At 42.0% G+C, this 25,773-nt stretch overlaps 2 protein-coding genes across 3 annotated transcripts in view; one reads left to right on the top strand and one right to left on the bottom strand.

Annotated features, from left to right (window-relative positions):
• Window positions 1–8,147, bottom strand: part of itpa (inosine triphosphatase (nucleoside triphosphate pyrophosphatase)) — a 60,305-nt gene extending 52,158 nt beyond the window's left edge. The window contains exon 1 of the mRNA XM_055642261.1: window positions 8,144–8,147. The gene's annotated coding sequence lies outside the window, so the exon portion shown is untranslated. The remainder of the gene's footprint in view (window positions 1–8,143) is intronic.
• The window catches only part of dnm3a (dynamin 3a), a 154,187-nt gene continuing 134,000 nt past the window's right edge, over window positions 5,587–25,773 (top strand). For both annotated transcript variants that reach the window (XM_055642255.1, XM_055642254.1), the window contains exon 1: window positions 5,587–5,861. In XM_055642255.1, the coding sequence (XP_055498230.1) occupies window positions 5,701–5,861 (161 nt within the window). In that variant the 5' untranslated portion in view covers window positions 5,587–5,700. The remainder of the gene's footprint in view (window positions 5,862–25,773) is intronic.

Genomic DNA, 25,773 nt, shown 5'->3' with positions numbered 1-25,773 from the left:
GAGTGCAAGCTTTTGCTGAAGAATTGTTCCGACGGCCGTTCTCTGTGGGGCTTTTTTAAAATCACCCGACAAGTTCAGCGCTGGAGTAATTTTAAAATCAGCTTCTGAAGCCGTCAACGCCGACAACAGGGACGGATTTCACGTATGGGACAGGTAAAGGAACCGTTTATTTTATGTATAAAAGTGCACCTTAAGATGCCTTAACTTCACATTTTACGTTGTGAAACGGTGATTTTTCCCCATACGTACGGCAGTATTTTTCCTGCTGATATGGGGTTTAACTTCACCGCAGCCACAACGTTCCAAATGATCGCGTTCCAGAAAATCCCACTCGCAAGATGATTTAAATGGCCAACTATTTACAGGTATTATACATTAAATTCCTTCCATTTGGCCTATAAATCCATGACAATGAGATTTAAAAATTATGTTATATTGTGAATTCTTGTGTGAATGTTATTTGGACACTTAGGCTATTTAAAAATGTTAACCTATTCTTAAGAAATTGATAGATGTTTAGATCTAGTAATTGAATTTTGTAATTAGCTACAATTAGGTAACTAACTAATTATATGCTTTAATTTCAAGTCATCTGAGTAAGATTGTTTCACATTTGTTTCAGAATGCTTCAATCTATAATAACTGAACATTTCTTTCAGCTCTTAATTTTTAAGAAAGTTTTGGGCTTTTGACTGTCCTCGATCACATCTTTTGAGTTAAGCCAATGGAAAAGCAATAGGGCAAGATGCTAATTTCCGAGTATGAAAATGGCCATAAATGTTTTAATACTGAAGATATGAAAGTGAATTAGGTGTCAAATTAAACTTCTTTTTATGCTTTATGTGATGGGATAAATTACAGACTTGATTTTAAAATCTCAAAATGTTGTAACTTTTGTACTGTATAGTGATTTTAGAAAAAATGCTACCCTGTATCGCAGTGATTTTTGACCATCTTACTCACAGTCCTTCTCCGCTGAGCCAGCCCTGAGGATTTTTCCCATCAATGAAAAATAAAAGTGTTTAAAAAACCTTGAGATCACCTGATTGATCCTCTCGCCTGTCAATCACCACTATGAAGGTAACACCCCTTCCGGGGGGGGGGGGGGGGGGGGGGGGGGGGTAGGTCTATAAAACCCCAGATACCTGGATGTGAACCAGTCACTCTGCAAGATCGCGAGGGAGAGGCCACGACTGTCATTCTAACTGACTTGAATCAACTGAACTGTGAGCCTGCAATGTACTTGCAATAAATGATTTATTAGCCCTTAATGACAATGTCATGAGTTGTTTGGCCTGCCGCCCTGCCTGTGCTTGAAAGTGCAATGCTTAATTGGAAATTATATGAAATGAAATGGCAATGCCATTAGTTGTTTGGCCTGCTGCCCTGCTTGTACTTCAAACTGCAATGCTTTATTAGGTCCGACTGTGTTTGGAAGGAATAAATGCTTTATTAGGTCCGACTGTGTTTATAACGAATAAATGCTTTATTAGGTCCGATTGTGGACTTCCGCTTACTGGACGCTGATTGCGTAATTTCCGGTGAGTGCAGAGGTCGCGCTGATCAATGCTGATTGCGAAAGCCCCACAGTGGAGAGGCTGCGCTCAGCCGTGTGAGTAGATTCAAGAATGTTTACTGTCATATTCATGGTGTGTGAGTCAGTGTGTGTGAATCAGTGTGTGTGTGTGTGAGTCTGTGTGTGTGTGTGTGTTAGTGTGAGTGTATGTGTGTGCTAGTGTGTATGTGTGAGTGTATGTGTGTGAGTGTATGTGTGTGAGTGAGCGTGTGTGTGTGGGTCTGTGTGTGTGTGTGTGTATATTGGAATTGGTGGAGAAGTGAAATATTGCATTGGGGACCAACCCTCCCGTGTGAAGCTGGGACCCAACAGGTCTCACTTAGTCTCGTTACATTTAATTTTCCAAACAACTTATCACAATCTATCCTGTAAAAAATCTCACCTTGTTTATTTTTCCTGTCATTTGAACCAGCTTGATGTACCTCGCCTCATTCACATCTTGTATGCCTTTCACACCATACAAGGAGCACACATACTCTGCTATCTGTCGGTTTGGTTCTTCCCTGGATGACATGTTGTAAAAGAACTTGATCAATGTCCCATCATTGTCCTTCTCTAGTATCTCATATGATTTGGTCTTGCCCTTCCTGTAGAAAGCTGCTGTAAAATCACAGCCGGTGAAGGCATGTAGACTTGGCATTGACGCTGGGAGCCCTGCCTGCTTGTTCTCTAAGGCATTGACAGTGCTGGTTATGTCTATATAACGGCGCTTGTTCCATGAACCACAGTCCGTTACAATCGGTCTCCTCTCCAGTAAGTTTCGACCAAGCATGCCTACGAGTATCACTATCACATCAGTGTCAGAGGTTCGGATTAGTACACTTCCAGGAACATAGGCAGTGTGGAATGCAAATAGAGTGTCCACTTCCTCTTGTTTCCCCTGCAATGAGTGTGGATAGTCGACATTCATCTTACCATTGATTTGATTGAAAGTGATGTGAACGCAGTGTCCTCCATGAGATATAATCAGTGTCTTGTTGCCCAAGATGGGCCCATACTTTTCTTTCTGCCACTGTAGGAGAAGCAATTTTGCCAGTTGGTCCTTGAATATGCCATTCTGTAGCAACTTTTGGCAGCTCTGTTTAGGTGCTTGTTCACTACCACTAATGATGAAGGGTTGATCCTCGGCCCCACGTAATCTTCTTTCACCCTCTTTAAGGGACGAAGACATGTATTTGTCGAATAAGACATGCATTGTCACTTCCAATGTTGGAGCACACGTGGCCTGATAGACGCCCTGCAAGATCTCCATAGAAGGAGATGTTGCCAATTGCTGAGAGAAAAGAGTGAAGCAATAATCCCCCATCGACCAATGTTGCATCAATATGAGGCAGACTTTCCACTCCTTGCATCGACTCCAGCTTGTTTAACAGCTTGCTTTTCTCTGTCTTTACCGGTGAACCATCAGGTTGAGCAATGGATAGTGGAACATCTGTGATAGGATGGTTTAAGACATGGTTCAAATAGAAGGTACTGCATCACACCCTGCATCACCTTGGTGAAGAACTGCTCATATTGTTCCATGTGCTCTCTGAACATCTGATTTGCCTGCAGAATAGGTCCCTCGACGACAGGATTTGTGATACTGATCCTCATTTGCTATTAGATCAATACCACCACTGACTCATGATTTGATGCGCTCATTGGTACTATAGGAGGCTGCTGCAATTATTTTTTCACACCCATCTTTTGTCTGACAATCTGATTGTGGCTCTACTTTCCTGTTTACTGTCTTCCTGAATTCGGGACAGAAGATGCATGATCCTTTTGGCAAACCTTTTGAATCACTTGGTGGAAGATGGCTTTGTTCTCTTGCCTCTGGCTTTTTAGCAAGAGGTTCATCTGCTCTGACCAGCTGATCTTTTTTTGACGGCAATGACATTTTTGATGCAAGGTTTTGTATGATAACATTTAAGGGGTCTGGTAGACACAATGCAGCAGATAATTGTTCTGTCATAGGTCAATTTATATTCCCCAAGCTGTGGTAGATCATTTAAACTTTGGTTTCAACTAGTACCCACAATATCTAGGCTAGCCTAGTTGGACAGCAGGGTCTAGGGTGTCCATTTTTGCTGTGTCTGGAACATTTAGTCCATCGGACTATTTGTCTGGCGTAACCCATTTTGTACTCTATGAATTCAACTTGTTCATGTGGCATTATTTTTGAGTGGTACCTTGCTCGTCTATGCTGGCCCATTTTTTAGTCCCTTTGTGGGTCGGCAGGAAAAATGTCTGTCGTTTGTGTTGTTGATATAGGCGTGGCAGTGAGCACACCATGGTAGTGGATTTAAGTGGTACCTCACTCATCTATTTAGCACCCATTTTTTGGCCCCTTGGGGGATCCCCCAGGTCTACACGCAGCTGGTAGTACCCGGCAGGCTCCCAATTCCGTTCATTTCAGGTGATCCCCTATACACTCCCATAGTTAGACATTAGTACCTAGTTCGTCTACCCTAATGTCTCTGGGCTGAAGGTCTAAAAGTGTGGAAACAGGCCCTTTGGCCCAACTTGCCCACACATATCCCATCTACACTAATCCCACGTGCCTTTTGCCCATATCCCTCTAAACTTGTGCAAAATGGTACAATGCAATCTGTGACTGATGTTACTTTGATGAGAGAAGCTGTAGTGTTATTTTGTAAAGACACGGTTGCAGCGTGAATTGGCATTGCATGTTGCAGAGGTGTGCAGGAAGAATTGTAGTGTTATTTTATAAGGAAAGACCTTCTCTCTCCATCCCTCTCCTCCCCCAGTCACACCCGCTTTTTGTTCTCACCTAGCAAACAGCTAACAATGGCCTGTTTCCTTTATTGTAGCGGTACCTGCAGGTAGTCCAACCCTGCGGTCGGGTGCCTTGGGCATGTGGGGAGGGGTTGCGTTTCGCGCCTTTCTGGGCGATGCCCCTTCAGTCGCTCTAGACCACCGTTGTGGCTGGATCTGTTTTGTTGGTTGTGTGAGACGCATCGTCAGTTTAACTATTTTGTGAATAAAACTTAATTTAAACAATCGACTCTCGTCTCAATCCGCCAAATTATCATTGTTAATTTTTTGCATATCTTTCATTCATTTTTTCTATATTTCAACGTCGTCTATATCGCTCGTTTCCCTTTTCCCTGACTCGGTCTGAAGCAAAGATGCTAGTATCTTTGGTCTGAAGAAGGGTCTCGACCCGAAATGTCGAGATGAGAAGAACTTTTTTCACACAGAGAGTGGTGAATCTCTGGAACTCTCTGCCGCAGAGGGTAGTTGAGGCCAGTTCATTGGCTATATTTAAGAGGGAGTTAGATGTGGCCCTTGTGGCTAAGGGGATCAGAGGGTATGGAGAGAAGGCAGGTTCGGGATACTGAGTTGGATGATCAGCCATGATCATATTGAATGGCGGTGCAGGCTCGAAGGGCCGAATGGCCTACTACTGCACCTAATTTCTATGTTTCTATGTCAACCATTCCTTCTCTCCAGAGATGCTGACTGTTCTGCTGAGTTACTTCAGCTTTTTGTGTCTATTCACGGCTGCAGCGAGCATTTGCTTTGCATGTTGCAAAGGTGTGCAGGAAGAGTTGTGGTGTTATTTTGCAATGAAAGACGATTGCAGCGTGCAGAGGTATGCAGGAAAATAGAAGTTGCAATTGTATTTTGTAAGGAAAGACACGGTTGCAGCGTGCATGGGCATTGCATGTTGCAGAAATGTACAGGGAAAGTTCTAGTGTTATTTTGTCAGGAAAGACACTATTGCAGCGTGCATGGGCATTGCATGTTGCAGAGGTGTGTGGGAGAAGTGAAGTTGTAGTGTTATTTTGTAAGGAAAGACACGGTTGCGGTTGCAGCGTGCATGGGCATTGCATGTTGCAGACATGTGCGGGACGGGCGCGCGGGGGGAATGCCCGGGACTGGCGCCGCTGGGCGCGCAGTGCGGCTGCGCGGGAGCGGACCGTTAGACGGGCCGAGGAGGGAGGGAGGCAGGGCGGGGGATGCGCTCCGTCTGTCTCAGGGTGGGGGAAGAGGACGTCGTTTCTCACCGTGGGGGAGATGTGTCTGCGTGTGTGAGGAGCGAGAGGGTGTGACCGCCCGACCGCCCTGGTCCAGTCCCCGCTTGTGTTCCGTGGTGGTGGCGGCGGCCGGTCGCCATGGGCAACCGTGGGATGGAGGAGCTGATCCCGCTGGTGAACCGGCTGCAGGACGCGGTGGCCACTGTCGGCCGCTGCTGCCGCCTCGACCTGCCACAGATCGCCGTGGTGGGCGGCCAGAGCGCCGGCAAGAGCTCGGTGCTGGAGAACTTCGTGGGCAGGTGAGGGAGCAGGAGGTGGGAGGGCGTGGGATCATTTGTGGGATCTTGCTGTGTCTGGGATCCACCGCTGTGTCTGGGATCTTGCTGTGTCTGGATCCACCGCTGTGTCTGGGATCTTGCTGTGTCCCACTGCTGTGTCTCGCATCCCACTGCCGCCTGGGATCTTGCTGTGCCTGGGATCATTCGTGTGATCTTGCTGTGCGTCGGATCTTGCCCTGTGTAGGATTCTTCCGTGGGATCTTGCCCTGCGTGGGATGTTTCGTGGTATTCTGCCGTGCGTGGGATCATTAGTGGGAACTTGCCGTGATCCAGCTGAAGGTGGGATCTTGCCTTGCATGGAATCCTGCCATGTGTGGCATCTTGCCATGCATGGGATCTTTTGTGGGATCTTGCTGTGCGTGGGATCCTGTCCTGCGTGGGATTCTGTCCTGCGTGGGATTCTGCAGTGCGTGGGATGTTTCATGGGATCTTGCCTTTCGTGGGATCTTTCCTGGAAACTTGCCATGTGAGGGTTCTTTCCTGGGATCCTGCCCTGCATGGAATCTTTTGTGGGATCTTGGCCTGTGTGAGTTCATTTGTGGGATGTTACTGTGTGCAGCTTCCCCACTCCCTCACTCTTCTTTCCTTTCTCCCCATTCCCATCCCCTTCCCTCCACCCCCAAATCCCAATATGACCAGAACTGTACTTGGAGAGTTTTGGGACGAAGTTGGCAACCAAAAGTGTAAACACAAACTTCAACAATTGTTGCTTCACTGGCATTGTGTCATGATTGTCACTTGTAGCCACACATTGTCTCCCTCCCCCTCCATCCCCACTCCCTCCTCCCCCATCCCCCATCCATACCTCCATTCCAACTCCAATGCCCATCCCACACCCCCTCACTACTGCAATGAGTCTGAAAACGGGTCCCTATTTAAAACGCCATCTACCAATGTTTCCCAGAGCTATTGCCTGACCCACTGAGTTGCCTCAGCACTTTGTGTTCCTTGTAAGTGAAACTGGTAAAGCAAAGAGAAATTTACCAAAGTGCAAAATATTGTTTGATATTGGTTACAGGGAAAGTGCATCAATGAGCTGTGGCTGGTTGATGGTCAGGTTGATGGTCAGTGGATACTCGATGGGCTGAAAGGCTCATTTCCTAGTTGTAAAACGCTCTGTGTAGTATGAATTCAGTCCACGTGACATAGTTGGGTTTTAGATGCAAGTTGAAGGTGATTATTGATTGTGATGTACGTTGCTGCCAGAAAATAAATGGTTAGTTCCATCCTTCTCTCTTAGCAGATTTGCATGCAGTGATATGGTCCAGGCAATGTCCAGGTTATGTAAGGGTTCCATACTGTGACCTCAACTGTCTATAAACTATTTCTGGTCGCCATATACACCTTTCTCCCACCATCTCCCAACCGCCCCTGTATTTTGTATTTGATTGTGGTGGTTAATGATTAAACTTGCAATGAAATGTCATGTTCATAAGTGATAGCAGCATAATTAGGCCATTCGGTCCATCATGTCTACTGCACCATTCAATTATGGCTTATCTGACTTCCCCTCATAACCCCATTCTCCTGCCTTCTCACCATAACCCCTGACACCCGTACTAATCAAGAATTTTATCTATCTCTGCCTTAAAAATATCCATTGACTTGGCCTCCACAGCTGTCTGTGGCAATGAATTCCACCGATTGACTAAATAAATTCTTCCTCATCTCCTTCCTAAAGGAAAGTCCTTTTATTCTGAGACCGTGACCTCTGGCCCTAGACTCTCCCACTCATGGAACATCCTTTCCACACCCACTCTATCCATGATTGTGATCATGCATTAGATTTAATCACTTACTAAAGCATCACATCATGAATCCTTTCTTATTAATTGATGCTCCTACAATTGAACTTAGTGCTACTTTTTTTTAAATGAAATGTCTTTTATGATGTGTCAGGACTGAAAGAGGAAGAACGTGTCTGAAACATGTGAGAGTGTTATTACAAAATCTTATGATTTTATTGCCCCGTTTATTTTATTTTTTTGCAGTGACGGTTACCTAGCCACTGCTACCAAGTCCAGCATTACCTGCCTTTGCCTACTAGCTATTGAGAAGTTGGTGGTGATCTGCCACCTCTGCATGGTGAAGTTGTACACACAGTTGTTTCATTGGAAAGGGATTGAGTTTAGTTCATAAAAAGCTGGAGTAACTCAGCGGGTCAGACAGCATCTCTGGAGAAAAGGAATAGGTGATGTTTCAGGTCGAAATCCTTCTTCAGATCAGTTCAGTTTAGTTTATTGCCCCATGTACCGAGGCGAGGTACAGTGAAGCTTTGTTGCGTGCTATCCAATCAGCAGAAAGAGAATACATGATTACAATCAAGCCATTTACAGTGTATACATGATAAGGGAATAACGTTTAGTGCAAGGTAAAGCCCGCAAAGTCCGATCAAAAATAATCCGAGGGTCACCAAAGAGGTAGATAGTAGTTCAGCACTGTTCTCTGTTTGTGGTAGGATGATTCAGTTGCCTGATAACAGCTGAGAAGAAACTGTCCCCCAGTAAGCAAGTGGTCAGAACAGCAGAGTAGAGATTGGGAACTTCCTGTCTTTCTGTAATCTTGTGACATGCATTTCATAATATGGTATTTTGTAGCTAAAATATACTTGGCTCTTACCCAGTCCTGATTTGTCTTCCAAATCTTACATTTAGATTAAAATATTAACTTTATTATTAAATTGCTTGAGGTACATGCTCGCAGCAATTGTTTTCAAAAATAATTACTTTTCTCTTTCATTAGCTCTGCCTACCTTGCCAGTTGTAAGTACTGTATTTAGGTTTGGTTTATCTCTGTTTGATTTGCCAAGCATAGTTACAGTTAATTGGCTTGGTATAAATGTAAATTGTCCCCAGTGTGTAGGATAGTGTTAGTGTGCGGGGATCTCTGGTTGGTGCGGTCTTGGTGGGCCGAAGGACCTGTTTCCGCGCTTTATCTAAACTAAACTAAAAAGCAAGGATGTTGTCATCATTGATGTTTCCTCTCCTCACGGTTCCTCAGTTGTTAATCCATTGTCAATGGACCTTAAACCTGTAGGTGAATATAAAATCCTATCTTGCATAGATTTTCTATAGAAATGCAAACTGTTGGAATGTTGCTTTAGACCTCCCAGATCAGGCGAATATGATTCATAACTAATGTATGGTCTGCTGATACTCAGTAGCTGCATAATATATCAATAGAAAAGCATTCAACATAATTTCATTCAACCATGAACATCACCAGATGTATGACCATGTCTGTTTTGTGCTATATTTACTTGATGTTATTTTGCATCCCAATTCTCCATCTGAAAACCCTAGTCAGAAAGATCGACAGCCTTTTGGGGGTGAGCTGCTGCTGAATGGAATATTTATCTCAAATGACCCATCTCCAATTTTATTACTCAACACCTAAGGCCCTATCAAAATAGCAGTTGAATTGCCAGTATAGGCACACTTGTGGAATGGTTAGTTTGATTTTCTAATAATGTCAATAGGTGTGCTTTCTGAGAGTGTTTGGGGAAGAAGAGAAATAGCTGAACTGATTTTAAAAAAATGTTCAATCATTTTGTACTTGCCAATACCCCATATAAATATTTTTTGCAAAAACAAAGATGTAAGCCTATTAGAGCAGACTAAAATAATGATTTGTTTCTAGGAAAAACTTGAACTACATTAAAATGTTTCTTCATATTAACAGTCATGCTTTCTGTCATAATATTTCTCATTTATGTTGTTGCCATATTTCTGTGCCACCGATCCAGTTATATCTTCAAATCCACGGACTGAAAGGAACCACATAGAAGCTCATCTGTTTTCTCGGACCAGCACTCTACGACCCTCTGTCCAAGATCCTGTGCTTTAGTTTCTGCATGTAAGCCAAGATTTGGAGCACAGCTTCATGGTCAGATTTTCCAAAATGGAGGGGGAAATTGCACGGTAGTCATCTTTGTGTAGGAATGGTCGAGGGTGTTTGGGCCTCTGGTGGGACAGGAGAAAGGTTGATAGTATTTTGGTATCACACTCAAGATTGGCCTGGTTGAAGTTGCCGGCTATGATGAACAAGGCTTCGGAGTACTCTGTTTCCAGGCTGTTGCTAGCGTAGTGTAATACATCCAGTGCAAGCCCATTAATGTGCGTTTTATGAGGGTGCCTTGCTGACTGGATGTACGGTTCAGTAAATGAATCTCAACATTTCCACAGATCAAAATGTTTTTATGTGGTTGGCTGTGCTTTAGAACCATGGTCAACCTAAGCAGTCACATACAGAGGAAGTGTGTGCTTTGCTTCTGCTTGAACATGATTCACATTGAATCCAGACCCACACTGTCTTCATGCCTGGCATCACGAACAATGGCTCAATTCAGGCTGGTCCTCTCTGTTCACAATTGTGATAGCGACATTCACTTATGTCTGCTGTTTTCCTGAACGCTCCTCGAAGGACTGCATTCCAGTCTGCATCTTTGTGTGTTGCTTTTGTAGGATCCACGGCGACTATTCAAAGCTGTTGCTTGCTTGTCGATGAGGCTCAGGCCACTAGTGTCTCCATTGGTTGGAATCAGGACATGACGACCTCGTCGCATGGAAACGGAGGGGTGATTGCTGGAGGTGATGGGCTGAGGGTTTGCAGTGGCCATGGATGGTGGTGTTGGTGGAGGCGAGTGCGGGGGGGCCTACAGCATCCGGGCGAGCGAGCGGATTGAGTGCAGCCTGCGGTAGCAGCGGATGGAGCCGAACGCATTGTGCTGGGCCAGACCCACCCCATCATCATCGACCCCTCGTCGACATGGAAACGGAGGGGTGATTGCAGTGCCGCCAGGGCACCGGGCCTTAATGTGAGAAGATAAGAAATTGCCTCAGACCAAGATCAGACATTTTAGAGACTTGGAAGCTGCAAGATAGCGTAGGAATTTGGTAGCTCTCTGCGTGCTGTTCCAGAAGAGGATCTATTGCACGCATTTACAGTATGATTTGACTGGATAGCATGCAGAAGAGATACAAGCTTTTCTTTGTATCTCTTTACACATGACAATAAATTAACTAACTAGTTAGTTTATTTATTGTTGTCACATGTACTGAGACAGTGAAAAACATTGTTTTGCGTGTTTTCTGTCAAAAAATGTCATACATGAGTAGGTGATACATGAGTATGGTATGGTTAAAATCATTTAAATCATTGATTTCCAAACTCCCTTTGGTTAATTCATGGTGCTCACTCATGATGTTCTGAGGAATTGCTTCCTTCTGGTCATTGGACACGGAGCTATTTTCTTGGGATTGATATATTGAATCTCAGGAAAGAAAACCTCTGTAATGTAGTTGTGCAGGAAGGAATTGCAGATGCTGGTTTACACCGAAGATGGACACAAAATGCTTGAGTAACTCAACGAGACAGGCAACATCTCTGGAGAGAAGGAATGGGTGACGTTTTGGGTCAAGACCCTTCTTCATACCTTATGTCTGCAATGTAGTTCTTCATTTTGTGAGCTGGGCAAAGTGGGAACATTCTTTCCACTGCAGTCGTGAATTTGTCACCTTCAGCAAAGTGACTATTCTACCAGTTGTGAGCCAGACTTCCAGCTTGCATGCGATGTGTTAAATACATGCAAAGTGCCTCCTTGAGAAATTCATCATATGCTCTACCATGGTTTGTCCGGAACAATGACATTGCCTGTGACCATCCTCGACACATTGTCAAACTTTGTTTCAAAATGCGTCAGGCATTTGATGACAGCTTGTGATAATGTACAGTAAATCAACAAGTATTGTATTGTCCAAAATAAATAATTGCAGCTTTTTAAGTCGCACTTTGTGGTAGAGCAGTGATCCTTACTGCACAATTATCTTGGTCATTTGCAGGCTCGTCATTCCCTGCGCATACATAATTTTCATTTTGTCATTTCCTTTTGGTCCATTTCAAACACTCTGTCTAAGAAATCCAGTCAAATGTTTCCTAGTGGAAAAGGGTTTCTTCGTGGAAGAATGCCAGTGCTGGCATTCCATTTTCAAAATCCATTTTCTCACAAAGTATAATTGAGCATGAGAATGCTTCAGTGTCTTCAAACATGAGTACTTCATGTTCAGTAAACCTAATTACATTGGTCGTCTGGAATTTAGCTTTTGACAGCAGATTGGATTTGGCCTTGTGCTTGACATTTCAAGTGTTTTATCGTCATATGTCCCAGATAGAACAATGAAATTCTTACTTTCTGCAGCACAACAGAATATGCAAACATAGTATGATATGAAAAACGAGAGAGAGAGAGAGAACTCAGTGTGTATATATACTGTATATATACTTACAACATATATAATATACATATACACACACATACACACATACTCAAAAAACAAACAAAACAGTGCAACAGTATTTTAATGGCAATCTGTTTTTAAATGGACGTTGGTTCATCATTTGCAAACATGGATGAACACCACATTGCACGCTGTACTATTTTGCTCCACCAGCATGTCATTTCTTTGGAATGTTGCCTTGTACACTCTAAAACATTGACATATTTAGCCATTTTTGCTTCTTCACTACCCTATGTTCTGTAATGCTACTTTAACAGGGAAATTGTGCATTGCAACTTTCAAATGGGATGCAAAGCTGTTAACTGTCTAATTAAGTCATTCAAATCATGTCTGTGTAAGCTTTTAACTATCACTATCAAGAGTTTATTTTTCTCTGCACTAATTATATTAAGTGCCAAATTTATTCAATATCTCTCTAATTTAATATCCGAAGTACTTTTTTTAGTTTAGTATTTAGTTTAGAGATACAGCACGGAAACAGACCCTTCGACCCACAGAGTCCACGCCGACCAACGATCCCCGCACATTAACACTATCCTACACTCTAGGGACGATTTACAATTTTATCAGGCCAATTACCCTTCAAACAAGAGATCCCAGCAAAAATCCACGTGGAAAACATACAAACTCCATTCAGACAAGCACCCGTACTCAGGATTGATCCCGGGTCTCTGGTGCTGTTAGGCACAGCAACGCTACCACTGCACCATCGTGCCATCCTTTTCCTATTACCCTGATACGTGAAGCTTAGATGGTGATTTTCCTTCTCCAAGGTGAAGCTCTGTTCATAGCGTATTTGGTAGTGTATGTGGTACAGGTGAGGTGATAAATTATATCTTATATTTCCTTCAAATCAGAGTGCAATCTGGCTGTTCTCAGCAAATAGCCATACTTTGGGAAGCATAGTGTTTCAGCCCGAAATGTTGCCTATTTCCTTCGTTCCATAGATGCTGTTGCACCCGCTGAGTTTCTCCAGCATTTTTGTGTACCTTCGATCTGCAGTTCCTTCTTAAGCATATTTAATCAGCTTGGTGTCTTAATATTATTAACCACCTTTTTGTGAGCTGCATGTATACAATAAAACTCCAATAATCTTACATCAATATGATTTGGTACTGGACTGGCTTATTTCTGTACAATTAGATGTGGTTCGTATTAATATCCCAACAATTTTGCCCAACTTAGGTGTAGGGGGTCAAGGGTGTTTTATTGTTATCTCTCCCGAAAGGGGTCAATGAAATTCTTACTTGCAACAGCACAATGAGTATGCAAACATAGTATTGTGTAAACACCATAATGAACAATTTAAAAAAATCTAGTACAAAGACAGCAACAATGCTCCCAAGTCTATGTAGTTTGGAACATATTTGGAAGTTATAGTGTTTAATAGCCTGATGGTTGTAGGGAAGAAGCTGCTCTTGAACCTGGACATTACAGTTTTCAGGATCCTTTACCTTCTACCCAATGGCAGGAGTGAAATGAGAGCATGGCTAGGGTGGCTTGATTCTCTGATGATGCTGGCTGCATTTTTGAGGCAGAGGCTCCGGTAGATCCCATCGATGGTGGGGAGGTTGGTACCCCTGATGGGCCGGGCAATGTTCACTATTGAGTTTCTCCAGCTTTTTTGTGTACCTTTAATATACTCGTGATTTGTTTTTCCATGATCTCCCTTTTTTATATTATAGTACAGACACTTCAGACACTTCATGTTTTACGTGGGGTTACATGCTTGAAAAGCAGCATATAATTAAAAAATGCATAAATTAAACATATACGCCACTATGCTGTCAGTGGTAAGTGAGCACGTTACTTCAAAAACATGAGCACGTAAATCAAGCTTTGGTATAAAAAGAACATGTTTTCTGAGCAATATTGGTAGGTTATTTAAAAAAAATTAACATCCACCTGGTGCATGAGGAATTTCTGTACAATTTGTTGAAATAAGAAAGCTCTATTCATTATCTTACTGAATAATCCATTGTAACAAATGTAGCTGTAGAAAGTTGCTTGCAGGAGAAGAATCGAAGCATTGGGATAATGTAATGCTAATCTTATTTGAAGAAGAATTGATATTAATGCACCACAAATGATTACATGTTTTATTTCCTTTTCCAAAAATATATATAATTGACTGTATTGGACATCCTCCTCTGGTGTCATACATGATACTTGAAGAGGGGTTAGAAGAAAAGTTAATTGTAATAATTTGAAGCTGCTAAGAGGACAGGAATTGCAGCAAAAGTCTTTTATTTGCCCAAAACATAGAAACATAGAAATTAGGTGCAGGAGTAGGCCATTCGGCCCTTCGAGCCTGCACCGCCATTCAATATGATCATGGCTGATCATCCAACTCAGTATCCCGTACCTGCCTTCTCTCCATACCCATCTGATCCCCTTAGCCACAAGGGCCACATCTAACTCCCTCTTAAATATAGCCAATGAACTGGCCTCGACTACCCTCTGCGGCAGAGAGTTCCAGAGATTCACCACTCTCTGTGTGAAAAAGGTTCTTCTCATCTCGGTTTTAAAGGATTTCCCCCTTATCCTTAAGCTGTGACCCCTTGTCCTGGACTTCCCCAACATCAGGAGCAATCTTCCTATGTTGGGGAAGTCCAGGACAAGGGGTCACAGCTTAAGGATAAGGGGGAAATCCTTTAAAACCGAGATGAGAAGAACCTTTTTCACACAGAGAGTGGTGAATCTCTGGAACTCTCTGCCGCAGAGGGTAGTCGAGGCCAGTTCATTGGCTAACAGATAATGTTACGGCCTTGAACATCAACTTTATCAATTCTGTGTAACAATTTAAATCAGACCTGATTCATGATATAATTTGTTTACAACCTTGGTTTGTTTCTGCAAGTTTGTTGGAAAACTGTACTTATACTTAGCTTCTCCAGATAACTTTGTAGAATTCCGGAGGGAAAAGCAATTCATTTTGCACAAAGAAGAATTGGAGAAAGGCTTGCGTGACCACCTGTGGAAACCACTGTGCTAGGAATGAATGAGGATCTTTTTCTATGTACATTATGTTAATAAAATTATATTTTCTTTGTTCATTCACCCTGTAGTAATTCAGTCAAGAATATATAATTCTGCTGCTGGCTTAAGTAATTAGTACTATGTAGAAGATTAAAGTAACTTGCTTGATGTATTAGGCTATTGGATTGAGCAAAGAGCCCTCTGAAAATGGAACGAATATGGTTAGCTCTGGTATGATCAACAAGTTTCATTAAATTGGAATTATTCACTGAAAACATACATTTGATATCTCTTTTTGGAATTATTGGGGATTCTCAGGTTCAGATCACATAGCTCTGGAAATATCAACATTTAGCAAACTTGTACAATACACAGCAGCCCACACCAAAATAATATTAATCATATCTTGTCCCCCAGTTTGCTTAAATAGCAAAACCATGTTTCTATTTTGTAGAGGTCAAATTCTGTGCAAGCAAGGTATTTTATGCCCATTTGATATTTGCTTCTGTGATTCACTTTGAAGATCAGGGAGAACTGAATTTTGAAGTGGTATTTTTCAGCATGTCCCTATGTGTAAGAACCTTTGCATATTATCACACACCTTCTGAAGTTTGTGGGGTGGTAGATTTTATTTAGGCGCTGAAGAAACACTGCAGGTACTGTTACTTGTACACTGGACTTTGGGAAAATGAAATGAAATGATTCAATTTATTGTCATTGTCAGTGTACAGTACAGAGACAACGAAATGCATTTTTAGCATCTCCCTTGAAAGGGAGACACAGGGCGTCGCGGTGTGCCCGCGCCTGCCGCCGTAACATTCCATTACAGGCAAAGGTGGGTGAAGTGTCTTGCCCAAGGACACAACGACAGTATGCACTCCAAGCGGGATTTGAACCGGCTACCTTCCGGTCGCCAGCCGAACTCTTAGCCCATTGTGCTATCTGTCGTAAAGCCAGCAGCCTCAACACTTGAAGGCTTTATCTTGCTGCTGGAATGCAGCACAGAAGTGTTGGATATCTTTGCTCAGATGTTGAGGGCATCTGTCAACTGATGAATGCCAGCAAATTCACTATGACAAATATTACTGAAATTGTTTGTGGCTGACCTGATGTTAGCCAAAGCTTTTAAACTTGTGGATGTCTGGCTTCACAGTTTGCAACTCTTCAAACCGTCTGCTTACACCTCTTGTTTTTATCTCTGGACTTTGTTCCTGCTTTCTGCCTATGAACCCCCCTCTCCCCGCCTGACATCACCTATTACCTTTCACCCAATGCCCTGCCTCTCCTCTTCAAGCTTTCTTCCACTCACCTACAGTCTGAGGAATGGTCCCGACCTGAAACATCATGTATCTATGTTCTCCAAAAAAGCTGCCTGAACCGCTGAGTTCCTCCCATCATTTTGTATCCCTTTGTGAATATTTATTTTGGTTTTATGGATGCGAAAGAGACAGTATGACAGCCATGCCGTTATCTTATTGATGAAGTGCACTTTTCTTTTACTTGTCTCATCAAGGGTTATATTTTGCCTTTTAATGTCTCCCTGCTCCACCGGACCAGGATGAAACCTGACTGCATCCTTCTCGGATGCTGCCCAACCCACTGCTTATTTTGTGCTTATTCTCATCATAAGGGATTCTTATATCATAATCATCATAATCACGTGTTCTGTGAATGTGATTATGAATGCCGGTGATTGTGAAACCAGGTGATTGTGAATGCTGCCTAATTTTACCCATTTTTCTGGTTGGTTTCATGTTGAATTGATAAGACTCGTTGCAGGCTTAGAGACACAAGGAGCTGCAGTTGCTGTGATTTTGAGCAATGTTTGTATGCTATCCAGTCAAATCATACTATTCATGAGTACAATCAAGCAATACACAACTGCAACAGAAAATGCAAAGAATGAATGAATGAAACTTTATTGTCACATGATCACAAGATTATTAAGGGTTTGGACACGCTAGAGGCAGGAAACATGTTCCCGATGTTGGGGGAGTCCAGAACCAGGGGCCACAGTTTAAGAATAAGGAGTAAGCCATTTAGAACGGAGACAAGGAAACACTTTTTCTCACAGAGAGTGGTGATTCTGTGGAATTCTCTGCCTCAGAGGGCGGTGAGGCAGGTTCTCTGGATGCTTTCAAGAGAGAGCTAGATAGGGCTCTTAAAAATAGCGGAGTCAGGGGATATGGGGAGAAGGAAGGAACGGGGTACTGATTGGGGATGATCAGCCATGATCACATTAAATGGCGGTGCTGGCTCGAAGGGCCAAATGGCCTACTCCTGCACCTATTGTCTATTGTCTATTGTACCGAGGGTACGAGGGTACCTAGGTACAGTGAAATGCTTTGTTTTTGCATACAACCTAGGCAGCACACTAGAGTCGCAACGTGTTGGCGCTGACAAAGTTACAAATTGCCCAAGTCCTATCTACTGCCTGCTGCAGCCGCACCCGGCAGAGTAAAATATTAGAGTGTAGACTATAGTGTTATAGCATTACAGAGAAAATGTAGATTACAAAAAAGTGCAAGGGGCGTAATGAGGTAGGTTGGGAGATCGGGACTACACAACTACATTGATAGAAACATAGAAAATAGGTGCAGGAGTGCCACTCAGCCCTTTGAGCCAGCACCGCCATTCAATATGATCATGGCTGATCACCCAAACTCAGTACCCCGTTCCAGCTTTTTCCCCTTATCCCTTGATTCCCTTTGCCCTAAAACCTAAATCTTGAAAACATGCAGAGAATTGGCCTCCATTGCCTTCTGTGGCAGAGAATTCCACAGATTCACAACTCTGGGTGAAAAAGTTTTTCCTCAACTCGGTCCTAAATGGCCTCCACTTTACTCTTAAACTGTGACCCCTGGTTCTGGACTCCCCCAACATCGGGACCATTTTTCTTGCATCTACCCTATCCAATCCTGTAAGAATATTATATGTTTCTATAAGATCCTCACTTATCCTTCTAAATTCCGCGACTACTAACCCAGTCGACCCATCCTTTTATCATATGTCAGTCGTGCCATCCCGGGAATTAACCTGGTGAACCTACGCTGCACTCCCTCAATAGCAATAATGTCCTTCCTCAAATTAGGAGACCAAAATTGTACACAATACTCCAGGTGCGTTCTCACCAGAACCATGTACAACTGCAGTAGGACCTCCTTGCTCCTAAATTCAAATCCTCATGCAATGAAGGCCAACATGCCAATAGCTTTCTTCACTGCCTGCATACTTTCAGTGAATGATGTACAAGCATACCCAGGTTTTGTGGCATCTCCCGTCCTTCTAATCTGACACCTTTCGGATAATAATTTGCATTCCTGTGATTGCCACCAAAGTGGATAACCTCACATTTATCCACTTTATACTGCATCTACCATGCTTCTGCCCACTCACCCAACCTATCCAAGTCACCCTGCAGCCTCATAGCATCCTCCTCGCAGCTCACACTGCCACCCAGCTTTGTGTCATCCGCAAACTTAGAGATGTTACATTTAATTCCCTCGTCTAAATCGTTAATATATATTGTAAGCAACTGGGGTCCCAGCACCGAGCCTTGTGGCATCCCACTAGTCACAGCCTGCCTGTAAAGGACCCGTTAATTCCTACTCTTGGCTTCCTGTCTGCCAACCAGTTCTCTATCCATGTCAATACCCTACCCCCAATACCATGTGCTCTAGCATTGCACACTAATCTTTTGTGTAGGTCCTTGTCAAAGGCTTTTTGAAAGTCCAGATACACCACATCCACTGGCTCTCCCTTATCCATTCTACTTGTTACATCCTCAAAAAATTCAAAAAGATTAGTCAAGCATGATGCTGCTTCCCGTATTGTGCAGAACTCCAGTTTTATCCCTTTTGCAGCCAACGTCCACCCTACTATCTTGCTTGTTTCATCTCTGATTCCTTCCTTCCCATTCTAAATTTGTCCATCTCGAGGGATACGCTAGCCACCAATATCCACTCCCGTAACTCCCACAGGTACCTGGATTACACCTTCTCCCACCTTGCTCCCTGTAACGATGCCAGCCACCTATCCATATTCTCCAGAGATGCTGCCTGACCTGCTGAGTTACTTCAGCATTGTGTGCCCTTTTGTGTATTAACCAGCATCTGCAGTTTCTTGTTTCTACTACTTATACAATGGTACTCTATTACTTGGTAGACAAAAATGCTGGAGAAACTCAGCGGGTGAGGCAGCATCTATGGAGCCAAGGGATAGGTGATGTTTCGGGTCAAGACCCTTCTTGAGACTGATGTGGGGGTGGGAAGAAGAAAGGAAAAGGCAGAGACAGTGGCTGTGGGAGAGCTGGGTAACTTGGTAACCCCTTACTCAGTTATGGAGGACGATTGGCAATAACGGACCATTCCCCCCACCCTGTAGTCTGCTATAACGAGGATATGCTGGAGTGCTAACCTCTTTAAGAACAGGTTAGTAAGTTGTATCAATACTAGTCTTGAGGTTTTTTTTAAGTTCTCAAGTAATCAAGTCCTCTACTGTGAAAAAAGTATTTTGTTACATCTGCATTATCTATATACTATATTTTGCTTTTCAGTAATTTCATTATCAGCTTCTCTTGTTACTTCAATGAACTAGTTAAAGTATTTGAATTTGTTTTCGACTGAGTTTGTGATCATCCTTGCTAATTTCCTGTGAACCGCCTCCAATGAAGCACTGTAAGAAATTATGGAAAGTTTCTGAATGCTCTAATTGTTGCTTTACATCATCAACATATTCAGGGTAAATTGAAATTACTAATTGCAAATTCAAGCATATGCTCTTTGGTTTTATTCAGTTCCTTCCATAGATTTCACATCCAAAAATAAATGGGAACATGCTCCAATTTGTTCTGTTTTGTGTTTACGGAACAGTTTGCCTTCAAAATGCAGATTTCTCCATTGCAGCTGAGCACCAAGTCTTGGTGGTGAGTGGCTGCACCACACTATAGTGACTGTCCAACATGTCAGCCACCCCAGGTAACTGCTGCACATGAGACTGATTGTTGATGTGGTAGTGTCAGTTCCTGGTACAGCAGTGTTGGAACAGGGAGGATAGGAGGGCATGCAAGGTTCCTGACACACCAACGTTATCATGGGTGGCACAGTGGTACAGCAGTGGTGTTGCTGCCTTACAGCGCCAGAGACCTGTGTTCGATCCTGATTGCGGGTGTGGTCTGTATTGAGTTTGTACTCGTGTCTCCTTGTGATCGTGTGGGTTTTTCCCGGGAGCTCCAATTTCTTCTCACACTCCAAAGATGTGCAGTTTGTAGGTTAATTGATTTCTGTAAATTATCCCTAGTGTGTAAGATAGAACTAATGTATACGGGTGATCACTGATCGGAGCGGATTCAGTGGGCCAAAGGGCATATTTCCACGCTGGATCTCTAAACTAAATGAAATTAAACTAAAGTAACGCCTTATAATTACCTTTTTTAGTGCTGATTCCATTGGTGCTCTTGTTTTTTTTTAATGTTTTCTAAGCATGAAGCAGCATACCATTTTATATACAGCGACCACCAATGCTTTTGCCTCCTTTCTCTTCCTTAGCTTCAAATTAATTTAGCTTACTTTGAAGAACCAAAGTCACAGTCGCAAAATAACAAAATCAACTGTCAAGAGCAGTTACTGAGTAGAAATTTCTTTCCCCACATGCTTTTGGGAATAAAGCATGGAAACAGACCTGTCAGCCCAGAGTCCACACCGACCAACGATCATCAATTCACTTCCCCGCTCCCCACATATTAGGGACAATTTGTAGAGGCCAATTAGCCTACAAAGTCGCACGCCTTTGGGAGGTTATGGGAGAACCCGGTGGAAACCCACGCGGCCACAGGGAGAAGTGCAAACTACACACCCAAAGTCAAGATCGAACCCAGGTCTCTGGCGCTGTGAAGCAGCAGATTTACCAACTAAGCGAGTGTGCCGCCCTTAATGTATCGCTGACCAAGAGGGCTGTTCAAGCATAGTTGAAGTAAGTTTAAGGCAGAGGTTTTAAGTCAGTGGGTCTGGGGTAGTGCAGAAGTAGTACTGGGTTAACTATCACTCGTGATCTTGCTGAATGGCCACAGGTACAAGGGATCAAATGGTCTATTTCTCCTTATGTTTATTATGTCTTATCTAAGTCGTAATTGTTTATTCCCACCAGCGTGGAATTTCTGAATGTTCAAGAATCAGGAGGACCAATATTTTTTTAACATTTGATCATGTGTACTCCTGAAATGTATGTGCGAGTTATAATGATTATTTAATATTGAAAAGCATTACCATAGCGCCATCTAGACATGTAAAAGGCATTGGCGCTTAAATCTGGCATAAAATGGGTGTTTGCAATGGAACATTTTAACTTTTATTGAAGGATCTGGGAAACTCCAAAGAAAAAATAGAATCCAGATGTTTTCCACTGTAGTAATTAGTTTTTATTTACTTCTGAGATGAATCATTTCCTGAGTCTTAATGTTAGACCAAAAGTGACAACACTGCAATGTTGTAATTGGCAACCTTTTTCATCTTCACCCTTCTCCATGCCTCTGTTAATGGTATCTGGGTTCTCCCAGACATTCAGAGCTCCATTGCTGATCATGCATTGAGTTGCCTCGATATTGAGGTCTGGAAATTCCTCCATGAACCTCTTGGCTTCTCAAAAATATCTCTGAGTTATTATATATTTAACTATGTTTTTCTCACTTGCCTCAAGATCTGTTGTCTGCAAAGTGTCGCAATGGTAGTAGAATTGTTTCCTTACAGTGCAGAGATTCGGGTTCGATCCTGACTATGGGTGCTGTCTGTACGGAATTAGTGGGTTTTCTCTAGGTGCTCTGATTTCCTCCCACATTCCAAAGACGTGCAGGTCTGTAGGTTAATTGGCTTCTGCAAATTGTCCCTTGTGTATAGGATAGAGATATTATACAGGTGATCGCTGGTGTGTACTCGGTGGGCCATCTTTAAACTAAACACTACATTTTATTAGATAACTAATGTTCTGAAGCTCGATGGTATACTAAACTGCAATTAAAGCAGTATATAAAAGTTTAATGCAGAGTTAATGTAAATATTCACATTATATTCACTTATATTCACATTTAATGCAGTGTTATTGTGAATATACACATACACACACATGTATATATAATTAAACACATTTATATATGCACATATTTTATATACACACATATTATGTATGTGTAGTTTTCTTTTTCAGTTTTGGGATACAGCGTGGAAACAGGCCCTTCGGCCCACCGGGTTTGCGCCGACCAGTGATCCCTGCATATTAACACTATCCTACACACACTAGGGACAATTTTTAGATTTACCAAGCCAATTAACCTACATACCTGTATGTCTTTGGGGTGTGAGAGGAAACTGAAGATCTCGGAGAAAACACATGCAGGTCACGGGGAGAATGTACAAACTCCGTACAGACAGCACCCGTAGTCGGGATCGAACCCGGGTATCCGGCGCTGCATTTGCACCGTGCCGCCCTACCGGAAAGAACTGCAGATACTAGTTTATACCGAGGATAGGCACAAAATGCTGGAGTAACTCAGCGGGACAAACAGCATCACCTGAGAGAAGGAATGGGTAATGTTTCGGATATGAAGAAGGGACTCGACCAGAAACATCACCCATTCCTTCTTTCCAGAGTTGTGTGTGTGTATATATATATATATATATATTATATGTGATATCAGCACCTGCTTTTTTTACATTGTAAATTGTCGTGGGCATGCTAAGTGTAACACTTTATAACAAAGCATATATTAATAACATTTAAATAGTGCATGTATTTTGGAGAATTTGGACTGGAAAGAAGGTGAACAGATTTAATCTTGGATTGCTGCAATATTTTAGTTGGAACAGGCATGAGGATTATGAGTATTAATTGAGGCCATTAAAGTAATAACACATTTAGATTTGGATATCCTGGTCATGCTGAATATTTTAGGAAGGACTAGGAGATTTTTAGAAGCAAAGAAATGGTTTAGATGTTCTGAAACACAGAATTATTAACATCTGGAATACATTGTCGATGTGGCAGTGAACGTGAAGTTATTAAACATTCCAAAGGGAGGTGGGTGAGTTTCTATGTGGCCAACATAACCACATACAAATGCTCATGATTGGTATGTGAATATTGAGGCAAGTGTTTCTTATTGACTGTTGCACCTTTAGTTTAGAGGTACAGTGCGGAAACAGGCCCTTCAGCCCACCGAATCCGCGCCGACCAGCGATTCCCATTCACTAGCATTATCCTACACACTAAGGCCAATTTGCAATCTTTACCGAAGCCAGTTTAACTACAAACCAGCACGTCTTTAGAGTGTGGGAGGAAACCACACCACCCAGAGAAAACCCAAGCAGGTCACTGGGTGAACATACAAACTCCGTACATAGTCAGGATCGAACCTGGGTCTCTGACACTGTAAGGCAGCATCTCCACTGCGGCGCCACCGCGCTGCCCTAAACCCCTCCCTATGAGATTAGTTCTGGCCATCTAAAAGGAATCTCCTGGTGTTTTGCCCTAGTTGAAATGTTTATGTCTATTTTGATTAGATCAGGAAACTGCAAACTATCCAAAGCTTTCAAAATCATGCATGGTGGTTAAATAACAAGATTCTATTGATTCGTGTTTTTACTGTCTGCTTTCTTTACATTTTGACTCATTTTTAAAAATTATTGAATTTCTTTGTAAACCAAGCATGCTTGAACAAAAAGCTTTCTGCAGCCTCTTTCCACCTCCATTTTATGAACCCATAATATCTTTGTTCAGGTTATCTTTTCCTTTATGGTCCAACTAACTGTAGCTCATCAATTCTTCACTTGATATCTGGTAAATTAATTTGCCATTTTTCCATATTTACCATTCTACCATACGTGCATAATATAAATACTTGAGCAAAACACCAGTGCTGGAGGAAGTCAGCGGGTCAGGCTGCATCTGGGGAGTGAATGGACTTTTTGGGTAGGGACCCTTCTTCAAACTTTTATCTAGATTACAGTGCCTGCAGTCTCTTGGGTTTCCTGTACATGCATAGTTACTTTTGGCATCAGAAGAAATTTGCTTCATAAGTATCTTTTATTTTGTTAACAGCATCTGACATGTGGAGTAAAGATTTTGTGTAGGAAAGAACTGCAGATGCTGGTTTAAATCAAAGGTTGACTCAAAATGCTGGTGTAACATGCAGCATCTCTGGAGAGAAGGAATGGGTGACGTTTCAGGTCGAAACCCATCTTCAGAAGATCTCTTTGTCAGCCTACAAACTTGAGGCTTCATATTGCTTTAATTTTGAATGCAAACTTGATCATTTTTATTAACTTCTTTTGACTTTCATTTGTAAGCTATTTTATGACCTAACATATCATTCTTACATTTGAATATGTTTCACTGCACCATCTTCTAAACAATACGTTGCTCTGTTGACTTTTACTCAACAACCTGCTAAGGGATTTAATCATACTGCACCATCAATTTAAAATAAAACCAACATGACATTTTATTTTCTTTCATGAGTAAAACTTTTTATTTTAATGTTATGTTCTTAAGAGATCTATTTCATGTTTAGTGGAGAAGCTAGCATTTTGCGGCCTTTTTTTTTTTTTTTTTAATTTATTAGAAGTACGGTAAATTACAATACTACACAACACATATGTCTTAATACATTTTTTGTACCGCTTCATTTTTCGAGCTTTAAGAAAAAGATAGAAGTAAAGAAAGTAAAGAAAGTGCGCAAGAGTCGTGATGGTGCAGGAGAGTGTTGAGAAAAGAAAGCCCCTTAGAAAAGAAGTTAGAGAAGGAAGTAAAGAAAGAAAAAAGACCCTAGAAAAGAAGGAAAAAGAAAGGAGAAACAATCGCTCTATTATAACACTAAACTCCGCAGAAAGGGGACTCCCAACCAAGTCTGTTTTTGTTGTTTTTTTTTTGTTTGTTTTTTTACCCCCCCGTTGCCAGATCCTGGCACCTTCTATCTATTTATTTATCTATTTATTTATTTATTTTTAGAATTACTATTGCACCTTATGCTTGTAATAGTTCCAAAAACTCATTCAATAATTTGAGACGCTTGCTTAACATAATGCACTCACATAAATCTCATGACCAAGAGTTATCTATCATTTCACTGTAGCAATGTTACAAAATTTTGAGATTTAAAAAATCAAGTCTGCAATTTATCCCATCAGATAAAGCATAACAATAAGTTTAATTTGACACCTAATTCACTTTCATATCTCATGCATTAAAAAAGTTATGGCCATTTTCATACTCGGAAATTAGCATCTTGTTCCCTATTGATTTTCTATGGACATAACAAAAAAGCTGTGATCGTGGACAGTCAAAAGCACATAACCTTCTTAAAAATTAAGAGAACTGAATGAAATTTTCAGTTATCATAGATTGAACCATTCTGAAAAGAAAGCCCCTAAAATAATCTAACTTGAGAAGGACCTGAAATTAAAGACATATAATTAGTTAGTTACCCAATTGTAGCTAATTTCAAATTTCAATTTACTAGATCTAAACATCTATCCATTTCTTAATAAATGATTAACATTTTTAAATAGCCCAAGTGTCCAAATAATATTCACAAATAATTCACAATAAAC

Source organism: Leucoraja erinacea, chromosome 10 (assembly GCF_028641065.1).
Source record: "Leucoraja erinacea ecotype New England chromosome 10, Leri_hhj_1, whole genome shotgun sequence".
In the NCBI taxonomy this organism is placed as follows: domain Eukaryota; kingdom Metazoa; phylum Chordata; class Chondrichthyes; order Rajiformes; family Rajidae; genus Leucoraja; species Leucoraja erinaceus.
Note: the sequence above shows the minus strand (reverse complement) of the source record. Positions and strands in the feature narration are given on the sequence as shown.